This window comes from Procambarus clarkii, chromosome 58 (genome assembly GCF_040958095.1).
Source record: "Procambarus clarkii isolate CNS0578487 chromosome 58, FALCON_Pclarkii_2.0, whole genome shotgun sequence".
Taxonomy (NCBI): domain Eukaryota; kingdom Metazoa; phylum Arthropoda; class Malacostraca; order Decapoda; family Cambaridae; genus Procambarus; species Procambarus clarkii.
In genome coordinates this window covers 18,351,691-18,377,945 of record NC_091207.1, presented here as the reverse complement: position 1 = coordinate 18,377,945, position 26,255 = coordinate 18,351,691, and the positions used below count along the sequence as shown (strand labels likewise).

The 26,255-nt window shown below is 42.1% G+C and overlaps 1 protein-coding gene across 1 annotated transcript; it reads right to left on the bottom strand.

The window, feature by feature from the left end:
* Positions 1–7,651: 7,651 nt before the first annotated feature.
* Positions 7,652–25,940, bottom strand: eca (transmembrane p24 trafficking protein eclair). Its single transcript, XM_045758035.2, has 5 exons — positions 25,753–25,940; positions 18,986–19,101; positions 15,376–15,480; positions 14,346–14,492; positions 7,652–8,436 (listed from the first exon to the last, which is right to left on the bottom strand). Exons 1-5 carry the CDS (start codon positions 25,889–25,891, stop codon positions 8,287–8,289), a joined length of 657 nt encoding a protein of 218 aa, XP_045613991.1. The 5' UTR covers positions 25,892–25,940; the 3' UTR covers positions 7,652–8,286.
* Positions 25,941–26,255: the final 315 nt, after the last annotated feature.

Sequence of the window (26,255 nt, the reverse complement as noted above, 5' to 3'; positions counted from 1 at the left end):
CTTCTGCCAGCCAGCTGCGAAAATCGCATGGTTTTTTGCGCAAAATAGCGCGGTTTTCTGCCGTTAGCGGCAAAAATCGCCCTATTTTTGGCCGCTAGCGGCGAAAATCACGCGGTTTTTGGCCGGTAGCGGCGAAAATCGCGCTATTTTTGGCCGGTAGCGGCGAAAATCGCGATTTTTGCCCGCCAGCTGCGAAAATCGCATGCTTTTTGCGCAAAATAGCGCGGTTTTCGGCCGTTAGCGGAAAAATCGCCCGAATTTTGGTCGCAAGCGGCGAAAATCGCACGGTTTTTGCCCGCCAGCGGCGAAAATCGCGCCATTTTTGGCCGGTAGCGGCGAAAATCGCGATTTTTGCCCGCCAGCTGCGAAAATCGCATGGTTTTTGCGCAAAATAGCGCGGTTTTCGGCCGTTAGCGGCAAAGATCGCCCGATTTTTGGCCGTTACCGGCAAAAATTGCGCGATTTTTGGCCGGTAGCAGCGAAAATCGCGCGGTTTTTGGCCGGTAGCGGCGAAAATCGCATGGTTTTTGGCCGGTAGCGGCGAAAATCGCGATTTTGGCCCGCCAGCTGCGAAAATCGCATAGTTTTTGACCTCTTGCGGCGAAAATCGCACGGTTTTTCGCCGCTAGCGGCTAAAATCGCGCTATTTTTGGCCAGTAGCGGCGAAAATCGCGATTTTTGCACGCAAGCTGCGAAAATCGCATGGTTTTTGCGTAAAATAACGCGGTTTTCGGCCGTTAGCGGCAAAAATCGCCCGATTTTTTGCCGCCAGCGGCGAAAATCGCACGGTTTTTGGCCGCTAGCGGCGAAAATCGCGCAATTTTTGGCCAGTAGCGGCGAAAATCGCGATTTTTGCTCGCCAGATGCGAAAATCGCATAGTTTTTGGCCGCTCTCGGCTAAAATCGCACGGTTTTTGGCCGCTAGCGGCGAAAATCGCGCTATTTTTGGCCGGTAGCGGCGAAAATCGCGATTTCTGCCAGCCAGCTGCGAAAATCGCATGGTTTTTGCGCAAAATAGCGCGGTTTTCGGCCGTTAGCGACAAAAATCGCCCGATTTTTGGCCGCTAGCGGCGAAAATCGCGCGATTTTTGGCCGCTAGCGGCGAAAATCGCGCTATTTTTGGGCGGTAGCGGCGAAAATCGCGATTTTTGCCCGCCAGCTGCGAAAATCGCATAGTTTTTGGCCGCTTGCGGTGAAAATCGCACGGTTTTTGGCCGCTAGCGGCAAAAATCGCGCTATTTTTTGCCGGTAGCGGCGAAAATCGCGATTTTTGCCCGCCAGCTGCGAAAATCGCATAGTTTTTGGCCGCTTGCGGCGAAAATCGCACGGTTTTTGGCCGCTAGCGGCGAAAATCGCGCTATTTTTGGCCGGTAGCGGCGAAAATCGCGATTTCTGCCAGCCAGCTGCGAAAATCGCATGGTTTTTGCGCAAAATAGCGCGGTTTTCGGCCGTTAGCGGCAAAAATCGCCCGATTTTTGGCCGCTAGCGGCGAAAATCGCGCGATTTTTGGCCGCTAGCGGCGAAAATCGCGCTATTTTTGGCCGGTAGCGGCGAAAATCGCGATTTTTGCCCGCCAGCTGCGAAAATCGCATAGTTTTTGGCCGCTTGCGGTGAAAATCGCAAGGTTTTTGGCCGCTAGCGGCAAAAATCGCGCTATTTTTGGCCGGTAGCGGCGAAAATCGCAATTTTTGCCCGCCAGCTGCGAAAATCGCATGGTTTTTGCGCAAAATAGCGCGGTTTTCGGCCGTTAGTGGCAAAAATCGCCCGATTTTTGGCCGTTAGCGGCAAAAATTGCGCGATTTTTGGCCGGTAGCGGCGAAAATCGCGCGGTTTTTGGCCGGTAGCGGCGAAAATTGCATGGTTTTTGGCCGGTAGCGGCGAAAATCGCGCGGTTTTTGGCCGGTAGCGGCGAGAATCGCGCAATTTTTGGCCGCCAGCTGCAAAAATCGCATGGCTTTTGCGCAAAATAGCGCGGTTTTCGGCCGTTAGCGAAAAAATCGCCCGATTTTTGGCCGCTAGCGGCGAAAATCGCACGGTTTTTGGCCGCTAGCAACGAAAATCGCGCTATTTTTGGCCGGTAGCGGCGAAAATCGCGATTTTTGCCCGCCAGCTGCGAAAATCGCATGGCTTCGTTCAACAAACCCTGTTCAGTAACAGGGTTGTTGATTTGTGGAACCAATTGCCGCGTAACATTGTGGAGGTGGGGTCCCTCGATTGTTTCAAGCACGGGTTGGACAAGTATATGAGTGGGATTGGGTGGTTATAGAATAGGAGCTGCCTCGTATGGGCCAATAGGCCTTCTGCAGTTACCTTTGTTCTTATGTTCTTATGTTCTTATGTTCTTCTGCGCAAAATAGCGCGGTTTTTGGCCGTTAGCGGCAAAAATCGCCCGATTTTTGGCCGCTAGCGGCGAAAATCGCACGGTTTTTGGCCGCTAGCGGCGAAAATCGCGCTATTTTTCGCCGGTAGCGGCGAAAATCGCGATTTTTGCCCGCCAGCTGCGAAAATCGCATAGTTTTTGGCCGCTTGCGGCGAAAATCGCACGGTTTTTGGCCGCTAGCGGCGAAAATCGCGCTATTTTTGGCCGGTAGCGGCGAAAATCGCGATTTCTGCCAGCCAGCTGCGAAAATCGCATGGTTTTTGCGCAAAATAGCGCGGTTTTCGGCCGTTAGCGGCAAAAATCGCCCTATTTTTGGCCGCTAGCGGCGAAAATCGCACGGTTTTTGGCCGCTAGCGGCGAAAATCGCGCTATTTTTGGCCGGTAGCGGCGAAAATCGCGATTTTTGGCTGCCAGCTGCGAAAATCGCATGGTTTTTGGCCGGTAGCGGCGAAAATCACGCGGTTTTTGGCCGGTAGCGGCGAAAATCGCGCTATTTTTGGCCGGTAGCGGCGAAAATCGCGATTTTTGCCCGCCAGCTGCGAAAATCGCATGCTTTTTGCGCAAAATAGCGCGGTTTTCGGCCGTTAGCGGAAAAATCGCCCGAATTTTGGTCGCAAGCGGCGAAAATCGCATGGTTTTTGCCCGCCAGCGGCGAAAATCGCGCCATTTTTGGCCGGTAGCGGCGAAAATCGCGATTTTTGCCCGCCAGCTGCGAAAATCGCATGGTTTTTTCGCGCAAAATAGCGCGGTTTTCGGCCGTTAGCGGCAAAGATCGCCCGATTTTTGGCCGTTACCGGCAAAAATTGCGCGATTTTTGGCCGGTAGCAGCGAAAATCGCGCGGTTTTTGGCCGGTAGCGGCGAAAATCGCATGGTTTTTGGCCGGTAGCGGCGAAAATCGCGCGGTTTTTGGCCGGTAGCGGCGAAAATCCCGCTATTTTTGGCCGCCAGCTGCGAAAATCGCATGGCTTTTGCGCAAAATAGCGCGGTTTTCGGCCGTTAGCGGAAAAATCGCCCGATTTTTGGTCGCAAGCGGCGAAAATCGCGCCATTTTTGGCCGGTAGCGGCGAAAATCGCGATTTTTGCCCGTCAGCTGCGACAATCGCATGGTTTTTGGCCGCTAGCGGCGAAAATTGCGCGATTTTTGGCCGCTAGCGGCGAAATTCGCACGATTTTTGGCCGCTAGTGGCGAAAATCGCCCCATTTTTGGCCGCTAGCGGCGAAAATAGCACCTTTTTTGGCCGCTAGCGGCGAAAATCGGTCGATTTTTGGCAGGTAGCGGCAAAATTCGCACGATTTTTGCCCGCCAGCTGCAAAAATCGCATGGTTTCTGGCCGCTAGCGTCGAAAATAGCGCGGTTTCGGCCGTTAGCGGCAAATATCGTCCGATTTTTGGCCGGTAGCGGCGAAAATCGCACGGTTTTTGGCCGCTAGCGGCGAAAATCGCGCTATTTTTGGCCGGTAGCAGCGAAAATCGCGATTTTTGCCCGCCAGCTGCGAAAATCGCATGGTTTTTGGCCGCTAACGGCGAAAATCGCGCGGTTTTTGGCCGGTAGCGGCGAAAATCGCGCTATTTTTGCCCGCCAGCTGCAAAAATCGCATAGTTTCTGGCCGCTAGCGGCGAAAATCGCGCGGTTCTTGGCAGGTAGCGGGGAAATTCGCGCGATTTTTGCCCGCCAGCTGCAAAAATCGCAGTTTCTGGCCGCTAGCGGCGAAAATCGTGCGATTTTTGGCCGCTAGCGGCGAAATTTGCACGAGGTTTGGCCGCTAGCGGCGAAATTTGCACGATTTTTCGCCGCTTGCGGCGAAAATCGCCCTATTTTTGGCCGGTAGCGGCGAAAATAGCACCTTTTTTGGCCGCTAGCGGCGAAAATCGGTCGATTTTTGGCAGGTAGCGGCGAAATTCGCACGATTTTTGCCCGCCAGCTGCAAAAATCGCATGGTTTCTGGCCGCTAGCGGCGAAAATCGCGCGATTTTTGCCCGCCAGCTGTGAAAATCGCACGGTTTTTGGCCGCTAGCGGCGAAAATCACGCGGTTTTTGGCCGGTAGCGGCGAAAATCACGCGATTTTTGCCCGCCAGCTGCAAAAATCGCATAGTTTCTGGCCGCTAGCGGCGAAAATCGCGCGATTTTTGCCCGCCAGCTGTGAAAATCGCACGGTTTTTGGCCGCTAGCGGCGAAAATCACGCGGTTTTTGGCCGGTAGCGGCGAAAATCACGCATTTTTTGCCCGCCAGCTGCGAAAATCGCATGGTTTTTGGCCGCTAGCGGCGAAAATCGCGCGGTTTTTGGCAGGTAGCGGCGAAATTTGCACGATTTTTCGTCGCTTGCGGTGAAAATCGCCCCATTTTTGGCCGCTACCGGCGAAAATCCCCCTGCAGTTTTCAAAATACGATGCCTATTGGAAATATGATCCTTGAGCATTCGTGTGTGCGCATGCATGTGTGCGTGTGCGTGTGTGTGGGGGGGTTTCGGGGGGGGGGGGGGGAATTCAGGGTAATTGCACATATTTGGAGTTTTAAACTGGGAAACATGGGTAATAATAACTATTTTTCTATATTTTTTCTCCTGAACTTTAAGAAACTCGATAAAAAATCATCTGCCGAGGCATAGAAACGTGGCATGTTTACATTCTGGGCTGTCCTCGGGTAGATACTTGTCATAGAATCCAGAGAAACTCCTCCACCTTGAAGCCAAAACGCTGATACAAAATGAGTGCTGGATTTGTAGAAACATGTAGAGTCACGTCTTTACCCATGCATGTCTGTGGCCCAAGAAAAATGCTTACTGTAACTATTGGTTAGTAATTAATATAATGAGGGGAATGGGAATGGGGCTAAGGAGAGGAGGGGCCAGGCGGTCCGTCTAATTACCAAAAACTACCACATACTACACACGCTTCAGAAAGCTTCCTGGCAATACGTTAGTAATGAATAAATGATATATTTACTCATTATAATGTTGGTGCTGAATGTACAACACGAAAAAACAATTTTAATCTGAAAAAGTATCTTTTTATAAAGAAATCAGACGAAAATAAAAAGCTGGTGACGCCAAATCAAGTCGACGATCCAAGTTTCGGTTAGGTTAGGTTTGGTTAAGTTAGCTTAGGATAGGTTAGGTTAGGTCAGCCTAACTTAATATATCATTTATTCATTACTAACGTATTGCCAGGAAGCTTTCCGAAGCGTGTGTACTGTAGTATGTGGTAGTTTTTGGTAATTAGACGGACCCGGGCCAGGAAAGTGGGTGAAGGTATGGGTGGAAAGGGATAGGAAAGGGATAGGAAAGTAAGGTAAGGTAAGATAAGATAATTACCTTATCAAAAGGAGGCACCAAACTGAGAAGGCTATTAGCACCATCAAATATGCGGGATAATCAGAGGGTGCTAAATATCATCAAGGATGCCAATACGAGAGGGATAGGAAAGAGGTTAGTAGGTAAGGGAAAGGGAAGGGGGGGGGGGGAAAGGCACAAGAGGTTGATAGGTACCTGGAAAGGATGGAGGGTAAAGAAAAAAAAAAAAAAAAGAGGTATGAACTTCTAGACTTGTCCAAGTGACTGTACATAGGTGAACCCACCACACACAATTCCACTAGTCAGCTGCCACCGCCGTGCCACCATACGCACCTGTGCCAGTTATTCTCGCACGACATTCTACGACCTGTTTCTTCGAGTGCTACTTGCACATGGTCTGTTGTGTTTACCATGTTACCCCACCACTTGCAGTAGGTTGCAGAGAGATCCAGCACCATATATTTGAACTCTCAGATGTTCAGCCACACGCAGTAGTGCTTAAGACAGCGAGTGGACTGCCACTATAGTGTCCATGCTTGAGCTACACTATGTTCATACATGTCCAGCTGATCAGGTCATCTTTGGAGCCATCTGCAAGAGTGTACAAGTATCTGGCTGCATCTATGTACTAGATGCAAGTACAATCTCTACATTTGTTTTCTTCGTGCTGATCAACCAGACGATCGTCAACCTGTCAACACCTGCAACTGGTGTGAGGCAAGAGATTGAGACCAGATTGTCCATGTGATTACCCATGTAGTGCCACATTGCATATTTTGCAATTGTTTACACAATTTACATACCCTATACAGTTGCATTCCATGATGCCTCTGTGACAAGTAACTTTGTTTATCAAGATGGGTCTTTTTTTCCTCTATGGAAGCAGAATCAGTTGGGTGCTTCACAATCCTTATACAATAATAGTCTTGCAGATATCAATCTCAAGTGAAGTCAAGCACCCAGTGTATTAGTACACAAGTTTATTGAGTAAACATTAGTGTGGACAAGTACATTTACATTAAACCATCCAAGTACTGCAACTACTATTACCAATACTACTGCTAATAAAGTCATTATTAGACTTAAAACCATTCAACTGGTTCTGGGTTATCAAATTAAATTTTTTGTTTAGGACTCTTATAATCCTCTACAATTGTTTGTGCATTAGAGAGATGCCAACTATGCAGTGGGTTATGACCAGGTGCACAACCATCTTAGAGAGATATACCTACAGGGGGGGGGGGGGGGGGGAGGGGGGGGGTCCCTCACTATTGTGCCCTAGTCTGGTACAACTTCTCTTAATACATCTTTCCTTTTAAATCCATTGCCGAGCTGCCGGCCACATGCAAATTGTTGGCATTGCAAGCAATTGCTGCAAAATCTAATTCCTCACATTGATAATCTAAGAAAAGGAGAGCTGCAATAATCATGTTAAAGAGTCAACACATTTGCCATTTCATCATTAGTTATTCCACACTTCATGCAACCAAACATAATGAGAAAAAACTGTGGTTGACGCAGGCAATGAGTCGCAATAACGTGGCTAAAGTATGTCGACCAGACCACACACACTAGAAAGTGAAGGGATGACGACGTTTCGATCCATCCTGGACCATTCTCAATCGACTTGAGAATGGTCCAGGACGGACCAAAACGTCATCGTCCCTTCACCTTCTAGTGTGTGGTCTGGTCAACTGTGGTTGATTACTGTATATAGGCTGAGAATATTTATACCTACTTTGCACACACCTCTGTTCCTCACACAGCTCAAATGAAGCTGCTCAACACTCCTTTGCTACTCTTCTATCTGGGAAAATTGCCCAGAAAAAGATACAACACAAAGATCAAATTGTGACAAAAATTCAATACTTAAGAGGTGAAGCAAGCACACTTCAACCAAATACCAGTACTTAAGTTATTTGCATTTAACTTGAAGAAACCATAAACACTACATAAAACTGGATTTCAAGAAATCGGAAAGTTAAAATTATTTATTTGTAATACAATTATCACAAATTTGCTACATTTACATCACATCAGAACATAAAACCTTGAATGCTAATATAGTAATTAAAATATTCCTCGAGAACCAATTCCAAATACAGTATCAAAATATAAATTTCATTGTAGATGAAATTATATATCTCCAAACAATACACTTTAAAAATGCATTTAATGATGGCTGAAATACATTATTTCAAAAGAAAAGTTTGTCTTCAAACATGAGAAAATACCTTAAATTGCATAAACCCTAACATAGTATTTCAAAATTTTATTATTACATGCTAATGAAATTCGACTTGGACCTTTAAATATCTTCTTGAACCCAAAGCTACTCGGGGAAAATTTGTATTCAACTATTATAAAATATACCCAGCACATAACTTCTAAATCACAATCTTCATTTTTACCTTTATAGCTTCAGTCAAATGGATTTGTGTTTTAGCTTCTGTCTAGCCATCGAAAAAACTTAAAATCTTTTTACCGTTGATTCAAAAACAATTTCTGGGATATAAATATCCAATGGTGTCCTAAATATATTTCTTGCAATTGCCATACAAGTAGCATCACTACCTTAATAAAATGTACATTAGGAATTTTGATACGCTTTAATTATACCAATTTCTTTGCCTCGAAGAAGCTCTTCAAATGGCGCATTTGCCAGAAGCCCATACCAAGCAGGATGCACACTTGGCCAATGGACCACCACAGGACTCTCTGATTGGTGCTTTCTGAAGTTTGTCGGAAGCGTTCTTCACGATACTGAAATAAACCCTGTATTTAACACATGAACTTTACAAATTATCTACAGTGAGGTGATAGATTAGATGGCAACCATGGAAACAATTTCCATCATGCAAGATGCATCTTTGCTTAAGACAAGTCTATCCTTTACAAGAATATTTTAGAAAGGAAAAAAATATTTGGCATGTTTCACCACACATTCATTGAAAGTAATTTTAAAGTTAACTATCACTGTTCTTTATATACAACACTGAACTCAAATCTCAATGTATAGGATTCAATTTATACTCATCCCTGCCTATGCACAAACATGCCAATAAATATTTTTTCCCCTTTCAATTTATAATTTGGATGCAAAATGAATTTAAAAAAAAATTATTAGCTTTAGCTGTGAAAGGTTACAGGGTGGCATTGGGTGTTGACAGAGTGCCAACTTTTCCAACACTGCAGTACGACACCTACAGTGTTCATCTTTGATTTTTCTTCAATCATTTATCACTTTTTATATGTACTGTTCTAATGTGTATTGTAACACACATTAGTATATATAAATACACACACGTTATTCCATAACCAGAATAAATAAATCCAGTGTTTACAGTTGAACGTAATGAGACACCACCAACTTGTGGCAGAGCCACTGTCGCTCCCTAAAGCTACAATTTCCAACATTGATGGGCCAGGGAGCCGTGCCATTTATTAATTCATACAATAAGAAGGAAAGCACCCAGAAAGTCGGCAAGACAAAAACCACAGCTGGCTGGTTACCTGCAGACTCGGGGGTGGGGGGGGGGGGGGGGTTCCCTCTAGTACAGAGGGAATTTTCAAAAGTATGTAAACAAAGTTTACAAACTAGTGCCCGCTTGTTCTCCCCACCCTTTCCAACTGTTTGGGGAGGGGGGGAAATGAGGGGGCAGGCCACAGCTCTCGGGCTGCTGCTCCATCAGTTCAACGAATGGAGCAAGAAACCCAACGTCCTGGGAAGGGTGTCGGAGCCACTGGGGCTCACCCAGAAATTTTCCATTTCATTACATTCAATGCAGGTTTTCTGGGGATGGGGGGGGGGGGAGGAGCCCCTTGTGGCTCCCTGAAGCTAACTACACATGGAGCAGCAGCAAATTCACACTTGCCAGGAAGGAATGAGCACCACGGGTATCAAATCAAAGAAAGACTGCTACAAAAGCCAACCCAAGGCCACACAGGTACCGAGGGCTTTGAAATATTGACTAGATACCAGATGCCAAGACCAGGCCGACACAGAGGTCCATGTCGTCTGAACGTCTCTCAAAGACAGAGGAAGGAATCTATGATCCATTCTATGCAAATGAGAGAACGGACAGAGCATCAGAGACATTGGACACTCCCAGAACATTAATAGCAAGGCGAGGCAAATCCCTGGTTAGCAGACATGCAGACTTGCTGGGAACCCACACCAGCCAGTCATCGAGGTAGGCTAAAACCCGAACACCCAAAGGAAGGAGACTGGTAACCACGACCCGAGCCAAGCATGAAAACGTGAAGAGCCAGATTCTGGCCAAACGGGAGACCCCGGAAGCAGTAAGCATGACATTCCACTACAAATCTAACCAATCCCTAAACCTCTGACATATAGGTACATGCCAGTAAGGGTTCTGAAGGTCCAGAGATATCATCCAAGCACCTGACTGAAGAGCAACATGGACCTGGGACAGAGAGGTCATTCAGAATGAGCAGCAAGAAATAAATTGGTTCAATGACAAACTATCTCTAATGGACCAGAGACTCCCATTTCGGACTGGGGGAAAAAAAAAAAAAAAAAAAAAAAAAAAAAAAAAAAAAAAAAAAAAAAAAAGCAGGAAATCCACCGAAGACATGGTCATTTCGACAATGCAAACAGCCACCCAACTGGAGAGGAGCCAGCACAGATGCAGAAGAAGTAGTCTGCCCAGACAGATCCAAACTCCGAGAGGAGGCAGAACCAACCAACTCCAAAAGGCCAACAGAAACAACCTAAAGGGCCCCACAAATCGTGGGACCAGGCATCAGCAAACTAGGCATTGGCAAACCAGGCTAGACTCTGCCCTCCCCCCCCCCCCTAGCACCTCCCCATTAATGGGGGCGAACCGCAAAAGGGCTAGTGTGAATCCCAAGACGCTGCATTGTGAGCAGGGCAAGCACGGTACTCACTATGCCAATGAAGCAGTCGCAGGAAGCACTTGCAACCTGCCCTCTGGCTCTACCGATAGCCCACCTGTACCAACACCAGGATCGCCACCCAGATTGCCTTGAAAAACTAGTCCAACCCCACTGAATACAAAGGTCCCAAATAGGGCTAACACGATGTAGCGGTAGAGGACAAAAACCAAGTCACTACATCCTCTAGAAAGAGAAGCAGAGAAAGGGGAAGATGACAAAAGAAGGACGAGGGCACAGACTGAATCTAAAGAGCCAGCACAGCCTGATGACAGAGCATGACCATATCCCGCAGAATAGGAGCAGCAGCTTTTAAGAAAAGCTGCTGCTGATGCCAAGTCCAAAACCAAACCCAAAGAGGACTATTCCCAAGTGCACCAATGTCCTCTGCAAACCATCAAAATGCAGCTCAATGATAGCAAGAAAATGCATGACAGCCCAAGTGCTGATGGGCATGCAGGTCATCTGCCACCACTAACGCCAAGAGCCAAGGAACTTGTGCATAAAGCTGAAGAGCCCCAATACCCTAGGGAAAAGTAGGGGTAAACAGGCAAGCATAAAAGGGCTCAAAATAGAAACCCCCCAAAACACCCAAAATGCACTCACAACCTAGCATCACTCAAGCAAGAGGATCCAGCAAAAACTGGCAGGGTTCAAGAGAAAGGATTTTCTGCTAGCCAGATAATCTGCACAACCTCATAACATACCCAATAAGGAAGATCTGAACTCAAGATAGGCCTGGTCCATTTGAGAGGCATAAACTGGGTCACATAGGAGGCATGTAGAAAGTCCTCACAAGCCTCCAAAGGGAGGACCCGATAGGGAAGAAACTTCCAAAACTATGCCCCTGGTGTACCCAGACTCAAATCCAACTCAATTGGTGTACTCAAATCCAACTCATTCTATTACGGTTCAAGGGAAGGAGGAGGGTATGAAAACCCTACTCCCTGCAACTGAAAACCTTCTGCAGAAGATGCTCGGAACCATGAAGGGTCAAAGGAAACCCAAGCTTTGAGAGAAGGGGCCGGGTGGTAAGAAAGCCCAAAAGCCTTGACGAATCATGAGGCTCGATTGCCTGTGCGCTGGAATCTGAAGCAACCCCTAGAGCCTCCCAAGCCATACCATGCGCTATGCCCTGCCCCAACCCCAAAACCCTCAGAGAGGCTTCAGGGTCAGAAGCAGAGTGGAAAAGGGCAGGGAGGGGAGGGAGGGGGGGGGGGGGGAAGAGGACCAAACCACACCCAACAGGGAAGGAAGAGGAGGCACAGACAGAGCCAAGGTCTAATTAAACAACACCAAATCCAGGTCACTAAAAATCAAACGGGGAAGCTCCATGGCATCTAAATGGGCACACAACCAAGACTCTTAACACAATCACAGACGAGCGGTTGCTGCCTGATGAACTCAAGTACCATCAAAAGGGCTTGCGAGATGAATAATGTGATGGGAGCACTCCCCACACGACTCTGGGTCAAAGGTATCATTGACCCAACAGGCAGCATGGTGGAGGCAGAACGAATGAACAATCTGCCATGTGGCACTAACGATGGGCAACCTTCAAACACTTAGTGAGGGCTCAAGGGGAAAAACCCCTGACCAATGAATCTGCTGGGAATGTGTGCCTTGTTTCCCCAAGTCAAGATTTACCTTGCTGTTTTGTCTTTCTACCTTTCTGGTGGCTTATTTCTTAGCAAGATCTGGCATCCCTTGCCCTATGCACCCGAGGGGGGGGGGCAGGTTTTAGCCACTGGTCTAGTAGGCATTTAGCAACTTGCAAGGGCCTGGCAAGATGTGCAGAGCTAACCTGGTGGCCAAGCACAGGAAGCTTCCATGAAGCCCTCTCACAAACTGCAGAAATAACAGGACACCTGAAAGCAGAGATACCAGTGGGCCAGAAATGAGTACCTCACTGTGAGGAGAGATCCAGAGAGGCAGTTTGAAAATGACACAGCAAACAAAGCCAAGACCCAACCAAAACTGCTATACAGCCACATCAGGAGGAAAAACTGTGAAAGAACAGGAGGAAACTGAAAAAGGATTGGTATACAGAAAATGACAGCTATGCAAAGAAGAAATTCAAGGAGGTCTTCACAATAGAGCAAGAAGTCCCTGAACTAAGAGGAGGAGAGGTGTGGCATTAAACCAAGCAGCATTAGAAAATATTGAAATTACCAGAGATGAGGTTAGGAGGCATCTGCTCTTTCTAAATGTGACCAAGGCTGTTGAACCTGACAATCTCACCATGGATGCTAAAAGAAGGGCAGACGCACTTTGCATGCCACTATCTATAATGTATAACAAGTCACTGGAAACTTGAGACCTACCAGAGAATTGGAAGACAGCTAATGCAGTCCCAATACAAAAAGGGGGATAGGCAACAAACCCTAAACTACAGGCCAGTGTCCTTAACTTTTACATCATGCAAGGTGATGGAGATCATGAGAAAAAGGCTAGTAGTACATCTGGAGAGAAGGGACTTTGTAACACCACCAGCATGAGTTCAGGGATGGCAAGTCATGTTTCACAGGTTTAATAGAATTCTATGACCAAGCAACAAGCATTAAGCAAGAAAGAGGAGAATGAGCAGACCATTTTCTTTGACTGTCAGAAAGCATTTGACAGTACCCCATAAGAGACTGTTGCATAAATTGGAGAAACAAGCTGGAGTAAGTGTTAGGATGTGTCAATGGATAAGGGAGTATCTAAACAGGAAGCAGAGTTACTATGAAGGGGGGAGAGACTTCAGACTGGTGTGAAGTAACCAGCAGAGTCCCACAGGGTTCTGTACTCAGACCTATCTTCTTTAATACAAGTGAATGATCTTCTAGAAGGTATAAACTCATTCTTAATGTTTGCCGATGTAAAAATTACGAAAAGCATTAAGATAGAGGACGGCAACAAGAGGCTACAGGATGAACTGGATAGACTGAAGGAACGGTCCAACAAATGGCTACTAGAATTTAAAGTGACCAACTGCAAAATGATGAAGATAGGCGTAGGGAGCAGGAGGCCAAACACAAGGTACCAGTTGAGAGAGATACCTCTTGGGTCAGACCAATACTGGAATATGCAGCTCCAGCAGAGTCCACATCTTGTTAAACACAAAACGAAGTTAGAAAAGGTTCAGAGGTATGCCACCAGGCTGAACTATGAGGAAAGATTATTGGAACTAAACCTCACAACACGGGGGGGGGGGGGAAAGGATCGCTACCTATAAAATTCTCAGAGGACTTGACAGGGTAGATAAACTGTTTAGCATGAGTGGTACACAAACATGGGGGCACAGGTGGAAACTTTGTACAGGTATCCAAAAGAGCCACAGGAACGTTAGAAAGAACATTTTCAGTGTCAGTAGTCAACAGATGGAAGGTATTAGGCAGTGAGGTGGTAGAGGTAGACTCCACACAGTTTCAAGTGTAAATATGATAGAGCCCAGTAGGCTCGGGAATCTATACACCAGTTGATTGACAGTAGAAAAGCAGAACCAAAGCGCCAAAGCTCAACCCCTGCAAGCACAACTAGGCAAGTACAGAATAATTTACTTTCATTTTTATTACCTTTGTACTAGGTGCTGGGACATTAAATCAATCAGTACCATATTCATTTAAGACACTTTAAATGCTCAACAATATTTTCTAAAACAGCATAATCCATCTAGACATCTGGCACATTTTTCCAAAGTTACAATTAATTTTTGTTTATCAAATTCATAACATTGACAGAACTGTACTTTTAAAATGAAGCACAAGCCTTACCCTCTGGTAATTCTGTTCCTTTGAAATTTGATCAACCTGGTCCAGCAGCTGTCGGACTCTAAGCTGCAGTTCTGTCAGCTTCTCCTTTTGTGCCACATTGGCATAGTCAATAGCATGCTCACCCACCTGGATATCAAAATGCACACGCTGAAACAAACAAAAAAAAATTATCCTGCAATTTCCCATCAGTTTTATTTTTCTTCAAACATTAAATTTATTAACTACAATGCAACTATGATTCAGCAAATCTCACTTCAATGAATCAGTTTACAACGTATTGAACTGGAGAAATGTTACAAGAATAGTACCATAAGTTTCAGTACTAGCACCAGTAGTGTTTCAGTACTAGCACCAGTAGTGTTCATTGTCTATATACACAATAAACAAGAGTAAATAGTTATACAGCATGAACATGTTCACTGAAGATAAGTTACTTGAGAAAGTAAGACCCATGACCCATGCCCTTTAAGCTGAAATAGACAGGAAGTTAATGGAGTAACACATGGTAGATGGAATTCAAAGTAAATACATGCCATGTTATGGAATGTGGAATAGGGGATAATAGGATACACTCCTAATTATGTCAAAAGACAAAGAACTGACAAAGATCTAAGGGCGATTCTGGATAAACTATTACCATAGGATCACAAAGATTGTGCAAGGTGCCTATGTAATGCTTTCCAACTTCAGAATCTCTTAAATACATGGATGGTGAAATACTAAAAGAAATGTGTAGCAGTTGTACGGTGCCCATATCTCAAGAAGTACAACAAAATTGGAAAGTGTATTGTTACAGTTATCTCCTGCATAGATTGATAGTATACTTCACAAACTCTTGCTTTGATTTAATATAAAACTTCTTACCAGACATCTTCGACCTCCACCAAACATTTATTCACAGCTTTTCCCAGATTTTCTTGCTTCCATTTAATCTTCATAAAATAATGTTAATTCTTTTCCAAACAAATGCCTCCTTACTTCATGAAAGCAAAAGCGAGGGAAATACTGCAAATCAATTTAGGCTACATACCAGTTGTGATCCAGAGAACCATTTGGTAGAGTTGGAGTACAGGCAGATGACGTGTTCTCCCGGTGTATGAGAGGTAAATGTGAACCGTCCTTCACTGCTGTACACCTACAACGACAATTACACCATAAAAATCTAAGCCAGAAAATGAGTAAATAAAGATTATTCTGGACAGTTTGTTGAATAAGTGTGTTTAAAGACTCACAATTACACCAATAGTGATATTGGTTAACCTTTAGTGTGCAATTCTCTCTGCTCTGGTTCACCATGTCCAATTCCCAAAATATTTGGAACCATTATTAATTTTCTTTCTAATATTTTAACTTTATAGAATTTAGGTTTTTAATAACAATACAAATTCCTTGCATATGCAAATTTAAACTAAGTAACCCTCAAAATACAGCTTTGAAAATTATTACAGGAACTGTACTTTGGAGAAAGGGGAGATTGCAAACCCCCCCCCACCCCCCTCTTCCTCTATATGAAATGGTATATCTATCCAAACGTACAGAAGGAAAAAAAATCATACAGCTACTCTTATTTTGGCCTAAGCAGTCCATTCACTAGCATTATTACAGTGCAAGAGGCCCTTGTAAAGGGTATAACTCAGGAGAGAAACAGCAGTGTTAAATGTTGAAAAACAGTAACTTTTTGAACTCTTGCATTTGGAATCCCTGCCAGCACAATAGTCTGTTCTGCACATGCATAGAGCAGTGTCATTGCAGGAAAGTGTCATCCCAGAACTTTCACATCTGCTGTTCCAAGTAAACAGCAAAGAAAATACATTGTTAGAAGTATATTCAGTGCTGGAAAATATAGAAACAACAACAGTGTTATATGTTGAAAAACAGCCTAGAACTTTAAGACATACAAATGAACTATATGGGGATACAAGCGTGTGAAACATTATTGGAACTGTACAGTTAGACACAGATGCACAACTGGTCTCGTGGACGCTGTTGTGGGCAGGACGAAGAGTAGGCCAGTCATCACTCTTGTGACAGGCGACAGTCTCTTACAATAACGATACGTGCAGTGTTCCAATACGTACTATAACCGTCTTCCTTCTCAGTGTTAGTTAGTGATGGGCAGTTTTAATCAAAGTTTGTTTATAGAACTCCATATAGGTGGTGTTATTGATTCATTCACTCAGATTTCTGTCACATGTGGTCTACGCCCCATCAACTTTGGACCATTATTTGGTCCCATAATGTTTAGTGTCAAGATTTTGTGTATGGTTAAAACCCATGTTACCTTTATAGCTCACCAAGGAAGTGTAGAATATATACAGTAACTATTGTTGGTCTAGGCAAGTGCTACAATCCAGCCCATCCTCCCATTTTGGTAGTACTTATAGCAATGATGAGGACCATCGTACATATAGCGACGTAAAAGGCAATTAGAAGTAGAAAACAGTACCATTGAATTTGGACAAACTGGAAAAGTTTATATTTTAGTTTTTTTATATTTATTTTATAATTTTTTATATAAAATATAAATTTATACATAAAATTATTTTATTTTGTATATTTTATACTTTATAGTTTTTATATTTCTGGTAGTTTTTGTGTGAATTGTAGCCTGTGTACTTCAGGAATGTTATTCAGTAGTTTGGTGATGTTTTCCCACATCTGTCCCACTATACACTTTCACACACTATATACATTCACCATCAACACATTCAGAACACCGAGTGTGAGCAGCCACACCCAGCCAGCCCTCCCTCCCTCACTCACTCACTCACTCGCTCACTCCTCCAACATTGCTCCTCCCATCATACAGTTATTAACACCAATGTTCCATGTTCATTTATGTATATTTACAACATATGTATACACTTGTCACACACTATATACATTTACCATGAACACATTCAGAACATCGAGAGTGTGAGAAGCCACACCCAGACAGGCCCTCCCTCACTCCAACATCGCTCCTCCCACCATACTGTTATTGTTTTTATTACACTATTTATACATGTTATATATACCTATCTACACGTTTTATTTAGCAGAACTATGCAAGTTAGCCGGTATTGTGTCCAAACAGTACAGTGGCCACCATACACTACATAAGAAATCACAGCAGACAATGCTACGATTGAACATTGTGAACAGCATTGAATCACTGGTATTTGAACATTGCACCCAGTCATTATCACACTCAGGCTCTTCTATAATACTATCATGGCTAAATAATACAGGTTATATATATATATATATATATATATATATATATATTTTGACATTATTAGGCGATGCTGTGGTTACACGCTGAACAACAGAGCTGTGCGCCCATGCTGCGAGTCCCAGCCTTGGCTGTTCACTCACTACCGAGGCTCTCACACCCGGCAATGTGGACCATGATTTTTTTTAAAGATGGCATCTGTTTACAAGAGCCCTGAGGAAGCTGATGTGAACCCCCATGTAGCCGCAGGAGTTTTGAATGGAATGTGAAAAATAAAAACACCCAAAGCCTGGGCCTGCAGGCGCGTTGCGTAGTTAAAGGGTTAATAGAATAGGCCTGGTTCTATTTAATATTTGTCCCCCATACCTTTAAAATTTTTGTCTTCTCACTACTGTGAACTTTCTTGCTTCTCTGTATTGCTGGAACATTTGAGGGTTTGGCCTCCTCCAGTTTATCCCCCCCCAAGCCCCCCTTTTCTGGCCTTCACAATTTATGTTTAATCTATCTTGCTTCCTAGTTCAAAATCTTTACTAGAATAAATTTCCTTGTACCTTCATCATACACCTTACAACATTTGTCATACATCTTTGTTTACTTCCTTTCCTAACAAATTTTTCCAATCAAATTTATTAAAGCACTTGCTAAGGGCTGCATAGTGTCCCCTCTTGAAATAAAGTTTTTCCAATATTTCATTGTTTCCAATTTCTAAATTATAGTGAATAGTATATAGTATTTGCTTTCCAAAAGCAGCATGATTGCATTTGCCCATTGGAGGAAGGTGCCGAATGCGTAACATCTCTCCTTTCCTGGTAAATACCAAATCCAACAATGGGGCATTACCTTATTCTTTTGTACTGTTTTACATGTTGATACACGAAAGATACTAGGAAGAGGTTTACCAATATGACAGTCCAAAAATCCTGTTCTTGCCTATCACAAAGTCTTTCAGGTCTAATTTAAATTGAAGTTATCAAGTACGGTATCAACAATGATTTATCCATCTGCTTTTTCAATAATTGCTCTCTTGATCACTGTAAGGCCCTCCATGTGTTAGTTACGTGGGGGGAGGAGGAAGATTCTAAAGACATCCATAACAGAAGATACTATTGGCAACAAGAAAAATGCAATTCTCGTTATGAATTTTTACAAGCAACAAGATTTTTCCTTAGCCAAAATATCTTCAAAAGGCAAGATATGCTTCATTATACCACCTATAAAAAATAGAACAATTTTGGGGATAAAATATTGTCAGGCATGAATAAATATTTACAATAAAATATTAGCAATTTACTTTAAGAATCCACTGCTAGTAATTAAGAGTTTACAGTGAACAGTTTAAATTAAAGTTATATTAGCTTCAATATTACTGTATAACTAATTTGAACAAGACAAACTAACAAGAAAAAGGGAGAGTAAAAACACTCACTCTAGACAGGAGAATTTTGTCATCGGGGTCTCTGATCTCCACATGCATACCAAGTCCTGGGGAAGATGGCATGAAACCTCCAGTACGTGGATCATACAGCTGAAGTTTATAGTTCCCTGGAAAAGTAATAATACAGTAGCACTATTATAAAAATTTAACTTTTCATGATCAAGGTCATAATCAAGTTTCATTATCACTCTCCCAACAACATTATTTTAAGTTTTGGAACACATGAAGGGAATTTGTCTAACATGAAAGTTTTATTGGGTAGCTTCCAATAGTTTCAAATGCCTATTAAAGCTAACAATTTTAAGGATTGTAATAAAAATTTCAAAGGTACCATAATTATGGTGACCATGTTGCAATCTGCCCATTACTGAAGACCAATTTTAACTACTTAAAAATAAAATGGCCAATGTAACTAAGGGGGGAAAAGCTTCAAATTCAACCAGCCACAATGTAGGCCAGAAAACAAGTGATGCTTTTTTACCCGTAGGGTATTTAACCCACAGAATTATCAACACACCAAAGCCATAAATGCCAAGAAAATACCCCAGTATAAAATCCAGCTAGAAACAATCTCTAGGCATAATAAGGGTGGGGGGGGGGATGGGAATAGGTCCTTGTACCGACAAAGACAACCAAATGCTGTCGCTCTGGTACATTTCAGAACTTTCTTGTGATCAATCTAGTACAGTACTGTATTTCTATTCTCAATCCAGTACCAGACTTCCATAGTTCTTGTCTGGTCTACAAAACGGGTTCCAAATTTATTTGCCAGATTCTATGAAAAAAAACACTATTAATGAATTTACATTACATAAATTTCAAAACTGAACAAAGTGCAAATATCCCAGCATTTGCATACTTGAGGTCAGTGGTGTATCATTACTCTAGGCCCTGGAACTCTGTGTCTGCACTTTTCATCAAAATGCAAAACTTAGTTTCAGCAATCTAGTGTAAAGAATCGACACAAAACACTAATGGCAAAATCCTTTTTTGGCATTTATGCTTCAGCAGGTAGACAATTCCATGGGTTTATAAACCTGTAGGCCGAAAAGGCATCCATTTCAGTCCTACATTATGGACTGTTGAGCTTTAAACCATTGCTCCCCATTTGTGTTAACTTCTTGGAAAGGTCAGATGTGTCTAGATCAACATCTTCCATATTGTACGGCCCATAAGATCGGCCCTCTCATGCCTGGTTTGCAGTGTTAGCCCAGTGGTCTTCAAATGTTCCTAGTATGAGAGTCAACAGTAGTAGAATTATTTGATACCTAATGTTGAACTTTCTAAAGCAGCTGTCTTTCTAAAGATGAAGTCTCCATGCTTTGATACAATAATCAAAGTGAGGACACACCATAATTATATGGATGATGAAGTACCAAAGAAACAATGACTTGCGAGACCAAAATTGGAATATGCAGCAGTCTTATGGTGCCCAAATCAAGAAGCACATAAATAAACTGGAAAAGGTGCAAAGGCACGCTACAAAATGGCTTCTGGAACTGAAAAACAAGAGTTACAAGGAGAGACTAGAGGCGTTAAACAGGCCAAAATTACAAGATAAACAAAAAAATGAGGCAATATGATCACAACTCACAAAACACTAACAGGAATCTACCAAATTGACAAAGGAATTCCTGAAACCAGCAACTTCACAAACAAGGGGACAGATTCAAGCCAAGGAAGCAAAGGTGAAAAAAAAAAAATAGAAAGTTCTCACTTTCAAACAGTAGTAGACTGCTGGAACAAGCTAAGTGAGAAGGTAGTGGTGGCCAAAATCGTCAGTTGTGTCAAAGTGTTTTGAGACAAAGTACTGGGAAGATGGGACACCACGAGCGAAGCTCTCATCTTGTAGCTACACTCAAGTAGCTTTAACACTTGGGGTAATTACTATATTTACACAGTCTAATAACCAACTTTTCCCTAAAGTCAGAAGGTATGCTTAATTATACCCAAGGTTTGATTAGCTTTTTGACCATTTCTACATGTTGTGCAACTTTCACTGAATGGTAGATCCTGACTAAGGTCCATTACCATGCAGTAGATTAACAAATCTTATTAATTTGTTAGTTCTGATACAGGTTCTTATGCCCCACATGCAAGGTCTTTCCATTTTTATTAAAAATAGCATTTGCCAGCTGACCATTATGGAGTTCATTAAAGATCTTTTTTGCAAGGCCTCTATCATTTTCCCTTCCCACTTTACCATAAATTTTTGTGTCTTCTGCAAATTTGATGATGTAATTTGCAATATTCTCATCTATGTCATACGACAAAAAGTAACATTAATCACATTATGCAGATCGGCAACTTCCTCTGCTGTTGCTGTGCAAGTCCTGTAACATACGCCAACTGTCAATTTGCTCCCATCTTCAGCCATTATGTTGTAAAGTACAGACTCTTCATACCATTATTTTCAATTCTCTTTGGTGGTTTCATTAAGGTCTTCTTTCACAAACATGATTATAATAATAATAATAATAATAATAATTTTTATTTAGGCAAAGGTACATACATAGAGAGATTTTACAAAGTTTGTTGGCTTTATAGATAGGAGCTAGTACATACAATGCCTAAAGCCACTATTACGCAAAGCGTTTCGGCAGGAAAAAACACTACTGACTAAAGCTTAAAACTAATGGGTAAAAAGAAAAAAATGCGTTGAGTACAAATAAAAATAGAGGTAAAAGAGGGGGGAACATTGTTGAAAAAACAGCACAAATACAATTACAAATTATTACAGAAAATTACATTAAAACAGCGTTGATTTGTAAAACAAAAAAAAAAACATACATGGGTTGACAATAGAGAGGTAAGGTAGGTTACAGGGAATTTATTAGGTATAGCTTTGTTTTTAACTTAAACTGGTTGAGAGAGGTACTGTCTTTAACATGGTTGGGAAGGTCATTCCACATCCTGGGCCCCTTGATTTGTAGAGCATTTCTGGTTTGATTAAGTCGTACTCTAGGAATATCAAAACTGTATTTATTTCTGGTGTGGTGCTCATGGGTTCTGTTACAACCTTCTATGAAGCTTTTGAGATCAGGATTGGCATTACAATTTAGCGTTTTGTATATGTATAGTACACATGAGAGAATGTGCAGTGACTTAATGTCTAACATATTCAGGGATTTGAATAGGGGTACCGAGTGATGTCTGGGGCCAGAATTGGATATTGTCCTAATAGCAGCTTTGTGTTGAGTAATTAGAGGACGTAAGTGATTTTGGGTAGTAGAGCCCCAAGCACAAATACCATAGTTGAGATATGGATAGATAAGGGAGTAATAGAGAGTCACCAGGGCAGGGCGTGGTACATAATATCTGATCTTAGAAAGAATGCCCACAGTTTTTGAAACTTTTTTTGATATGTTTAGAATGTGTCCCTGGAAATTCAGCTTGTGGTCAATGAGAATGCCAAGGAATTTGCCATCTAATTTGTTACAAATTTGGGTATTGTTTATTTTGAGATTTATTTGATTAGAGGATTTATTGCCAAACAGAATATAGAAAGTTTTGTCAATGTTAAGGGTGAGTTTGTTGGCAGTTAGCCACAGATGGACTTTATTTAGCTCAGTATTTACTGTGGCATTTAGAGCAAGGGGATCAGGACTGGAGTAAATGAAGGTTGTGTCGTCAGCAAATAGGATTGGTTTGAGGTGTTGGGAGGCATTTGGAAGGTCATTAATGTAGATGAGAAAGAGGAGAGGGCCAAGTATGCTGCCCTGGGGAACACCAATGTTGATGGGTAGGGTGGGCGAAATTGTATTATTCACAGAAACACATTGGAGCCTGTCAGTAAGGTAGGATTTGAGGTATTGTAGGGAGTGTCCTCTGACACCATAATGATGTAATTTAAGAAGAAGGTTTTGGTGGTTGACAGTATCGAAAGCTTTACGCAGGTCCACAAATAACCCAACAGGGAACTCATTTTTATCAAGAGCTGTATGAATCGAGTTAAGCATACTAATAAGTGCATCGTTAGTGTTTTTTTGGGGCCTGAAGCCATATTGGCAAGGGCTAAGTATATTGAGTTTGGCTAGATATGAGTAAAGCTGCTTATAGATTAGTTTTTTAAAAATTTTTGACAAGTTTGGCAGGATTGATATAGGTCTGTAGTTGTTAACATCTGTGAGATCACCACATTTGTGGACAGGCGTTACTCTCGCTTTTTTTAGAATATCTGGAAAGGTTTGGAGTTCAAGTGACTTGTTGAAGAGCAAAGCAATAGCCCCACCTGGGCTATTTACTTTTACCCCACCTGCTCTTGTTCTGCCCTTTCTGAAAGGTGGACGGTATCCTGGGAGATGGAATTCTCCTATTATGTCCCCATTCCCATGTTTCACTGATGCCAATGTTGTCTGGATTCTCAGCCTCAGTGTGTGTGCACATAATGCATGAAATTTACTTATCTGGATCTTAACTGGAAAGGATCTCTGGAGTTGTTCTACTACAAGCCCAGCCTGAGGCCAGGCTTAAATTTTATTTCATTCATTATTTTATTTATTTTCTAGATATTTTTGACTGAAAGCATATTACAGTTCCAGTAATATAGTCTACATTTAAACTGGCAAGTGAATCTTTATCCTAAACAGATTATTCTCAAGTTATAACTATTACGAAATGTTGGTTTAAAATATATTTACATGTTGAACACTTTGAAGAATTTGTTTCTAAAACAGAAATCTCGGGTACACTGAAATTTAATTCAACATTTTACATAATCGGCAATAATGCACTATATTAACGTAACTAAACAATTAAACCTAATATAACCTTAACCTAACCATCGCTAGAATGTAAATAACAGAACTAATTATGCAGTCGTTCTCACTCCATTCCCACGAGTTTCCTTCAAGGACCGGTTGCTTATCGAGGTCCTCTCCACCATCCAACTACTCATGACCTTCCCCAGGATGCAACTATGGTAGCACTACACTGGTTTATGGCCTCGACCCTTATCTACACACTACACATTTGATCCCCGAGTAGTACAAACACGATTATACAAAGTTCCTTTTCGTCTTATGCTGCTATTCACCTAGTGCTAAAATCTTTATTCATTGGTTAAGCATCTAGTGTGGGATGCATTACAGGAAAGGTCAATAATTTATCAAGAGGAACCTAGATACTCAAATGGGGTAACTCCGATCATATATGCCGATGATATTTTGTTTCAGGGCAAAGATATTTCAAAGGTTCAAACAGTGTTGGACAATTTTGGAAACCTGTGTCATCATATGGGACTGGTGGTTAATGAAAACAAAACTAAGTTCAAATGTAGAAGTCAGAGGCTCATTATATTGAAAATAAACAGTAAAAATATAGAGAGTGTTAATATATAACTCTCAGTTCAAAAGGTGGGAAGTAGTGAACAGTGTATGATGAAGAGAGCATATATGAATACCTTATGTTCTAATGTTATAAAGTATGATATTACAGAGTGTATTGCTGTGCCTAAGAGAAAATTCACACCACCATGGGAGGATTGTAATGTAGATGTAGTAATTACTCCCTTGCAAAAGAAAAAATGTATGAAATAGGAGAACCGAGGGCAACATAATTGTACAATTAGAAAACTGCCTACAGAAAACACTCTACATGTATATTGTGATGGGTCAGTAGCTAGTGATGGGAAGGCAGGATGTGGAGTCTTGATCAGGGAGTACACCGACATTGGCACTGTAGATACTGTTATTGGACGCCGCTTAACTGACAATGTCTCTTATGTCTCTTCAACGCAGGCTGAACTCCAATGTGTATTAGCAGGATTACAGAAAGTAGTCAAATGTGGTAAAAATGCTTGCTTCTTTATTGACAGCAGAGGAGCGTTAGTCTTTAAATAGCAGACGCCCAGTATACCAGAATATTATGATAGAGTGTAGAGAGAATGTTAAGAAATTTGAAAAAACTGGGTATAAAGTAAGATTCACATGGATCCCTTCACATGTGGGAATACTGTTGAACGAGGTAGTTGATGACATAGCGAAGAGAGCCACGGAAAAAACTCTTGATGTTGTATGTCAGTTAACCTTGAAACAAATAAAAACAAGAATCAAGATGATCCAAGAGGGGGAAGAAATGATAAAGAGAATGGCAATGGTGGACAGTACTAACACACTTAAGAATTATTCAGTAATAAATACAAACTCGTCCTTCACCTATGGTAAAGGGAAGTCTACTTGGAAGGATTCAATTTACACGAGATTAAGATTAGGATACAAATATATCTGGCAATACGGTGTTGATGTCAGTGAAAAAGATAAGGAGTGTAAATTATGTAGTATGCTGCACGCCCACACCTTAGAACATTATGTATTAGAGTGTCAACTTATTGATAACTATAGAAATAAGGAAATAAGTAGTGTACCACATCAAATTGTTTGGATGTGTGATAATGGTATGATAGACAGCATACTTAGGAGCTACAAGAATTTTGCCCCAAAGAGTAACAATTATATGCTGTGCTTACTATATTAACCTGCAATGTTAAATAGGATTCTTGTCATGTTATTTGTCTATTTGTACTCACTGAATTTGTGCGCCCCTTGAGGGACTTGAAGTAGAGGGGGGTAGAAATAGCCTAAACTACTCTTATCCCTTTGAGATGTATTTATCACAATAAACATATTTGAACTTGAACCTAGATAATCTTATGGACAGGGTTCCGGTCTCGGACAACTAGAATCGAATTATAAGATGAACCGGTAGAAAGTATTAGCACATGAAGCCAGCGGTCACAGGTGGATCATAACATTGCTTACCTGTCACCATTGTTTCATCCGGAATTTCTTCAATGAAGCATTTTCTTTCCGTTTCCCCAATATGGAAATATAAACAGTTAGCAAAAGTACAAAACGTGCCCAGTAAAAGAAACGCTAAAACATACTTGGAGCAAAACATTTTGACTCGGACTTCCCGTCTGACACTTGAGTATCTTATTGCGAGTCACATTAACCACCACTTGCAAAGTTAACTTTAATCCCAATTTGTACTTTTTTTATTTACACAACTTTGCTAATGAATATTTATTGTTTAATTAACATGAATTACAAAATATTAAACCGCAATATTTATTAACAATTACATAAGACATATACAAGAAAGTTTTTCATGTGTTCATTTGGTGGTGATAGACTTCGTGAGAGGTCTGACGTGGACAAGAGTTAAGGATTCTAATACTATATATCAACAGTTAACGAATCCACTACTCTTTGTGCTGACAACAGTAATAGAGTCTGGTACTCTAAACACAGTTCATAAGCTC

Coding starts and splice junctions, on each gene's coding strand:
- eca (XM_045758035.2), bottom strand. CDS start 25,891: ATGTTTTGCTCCAAGTATGTTTTAGCGTTTCTTTTACTGGGCACGTTT. Junction 19,102..25,752: donor GGATGAAACAATGGTGACAG/GTAAGCAATGTT, acceptor TTACTTTTCCAG/GGAACTATAAACTTCAGCTG. Junction 15,481..18,985: donor ACAAAATTCTCCTGTCTAGA/GTGAGTGTTTTT, acceptor TTGTCGTTGTAG/GTGTACAGCAGTGAAGGACG.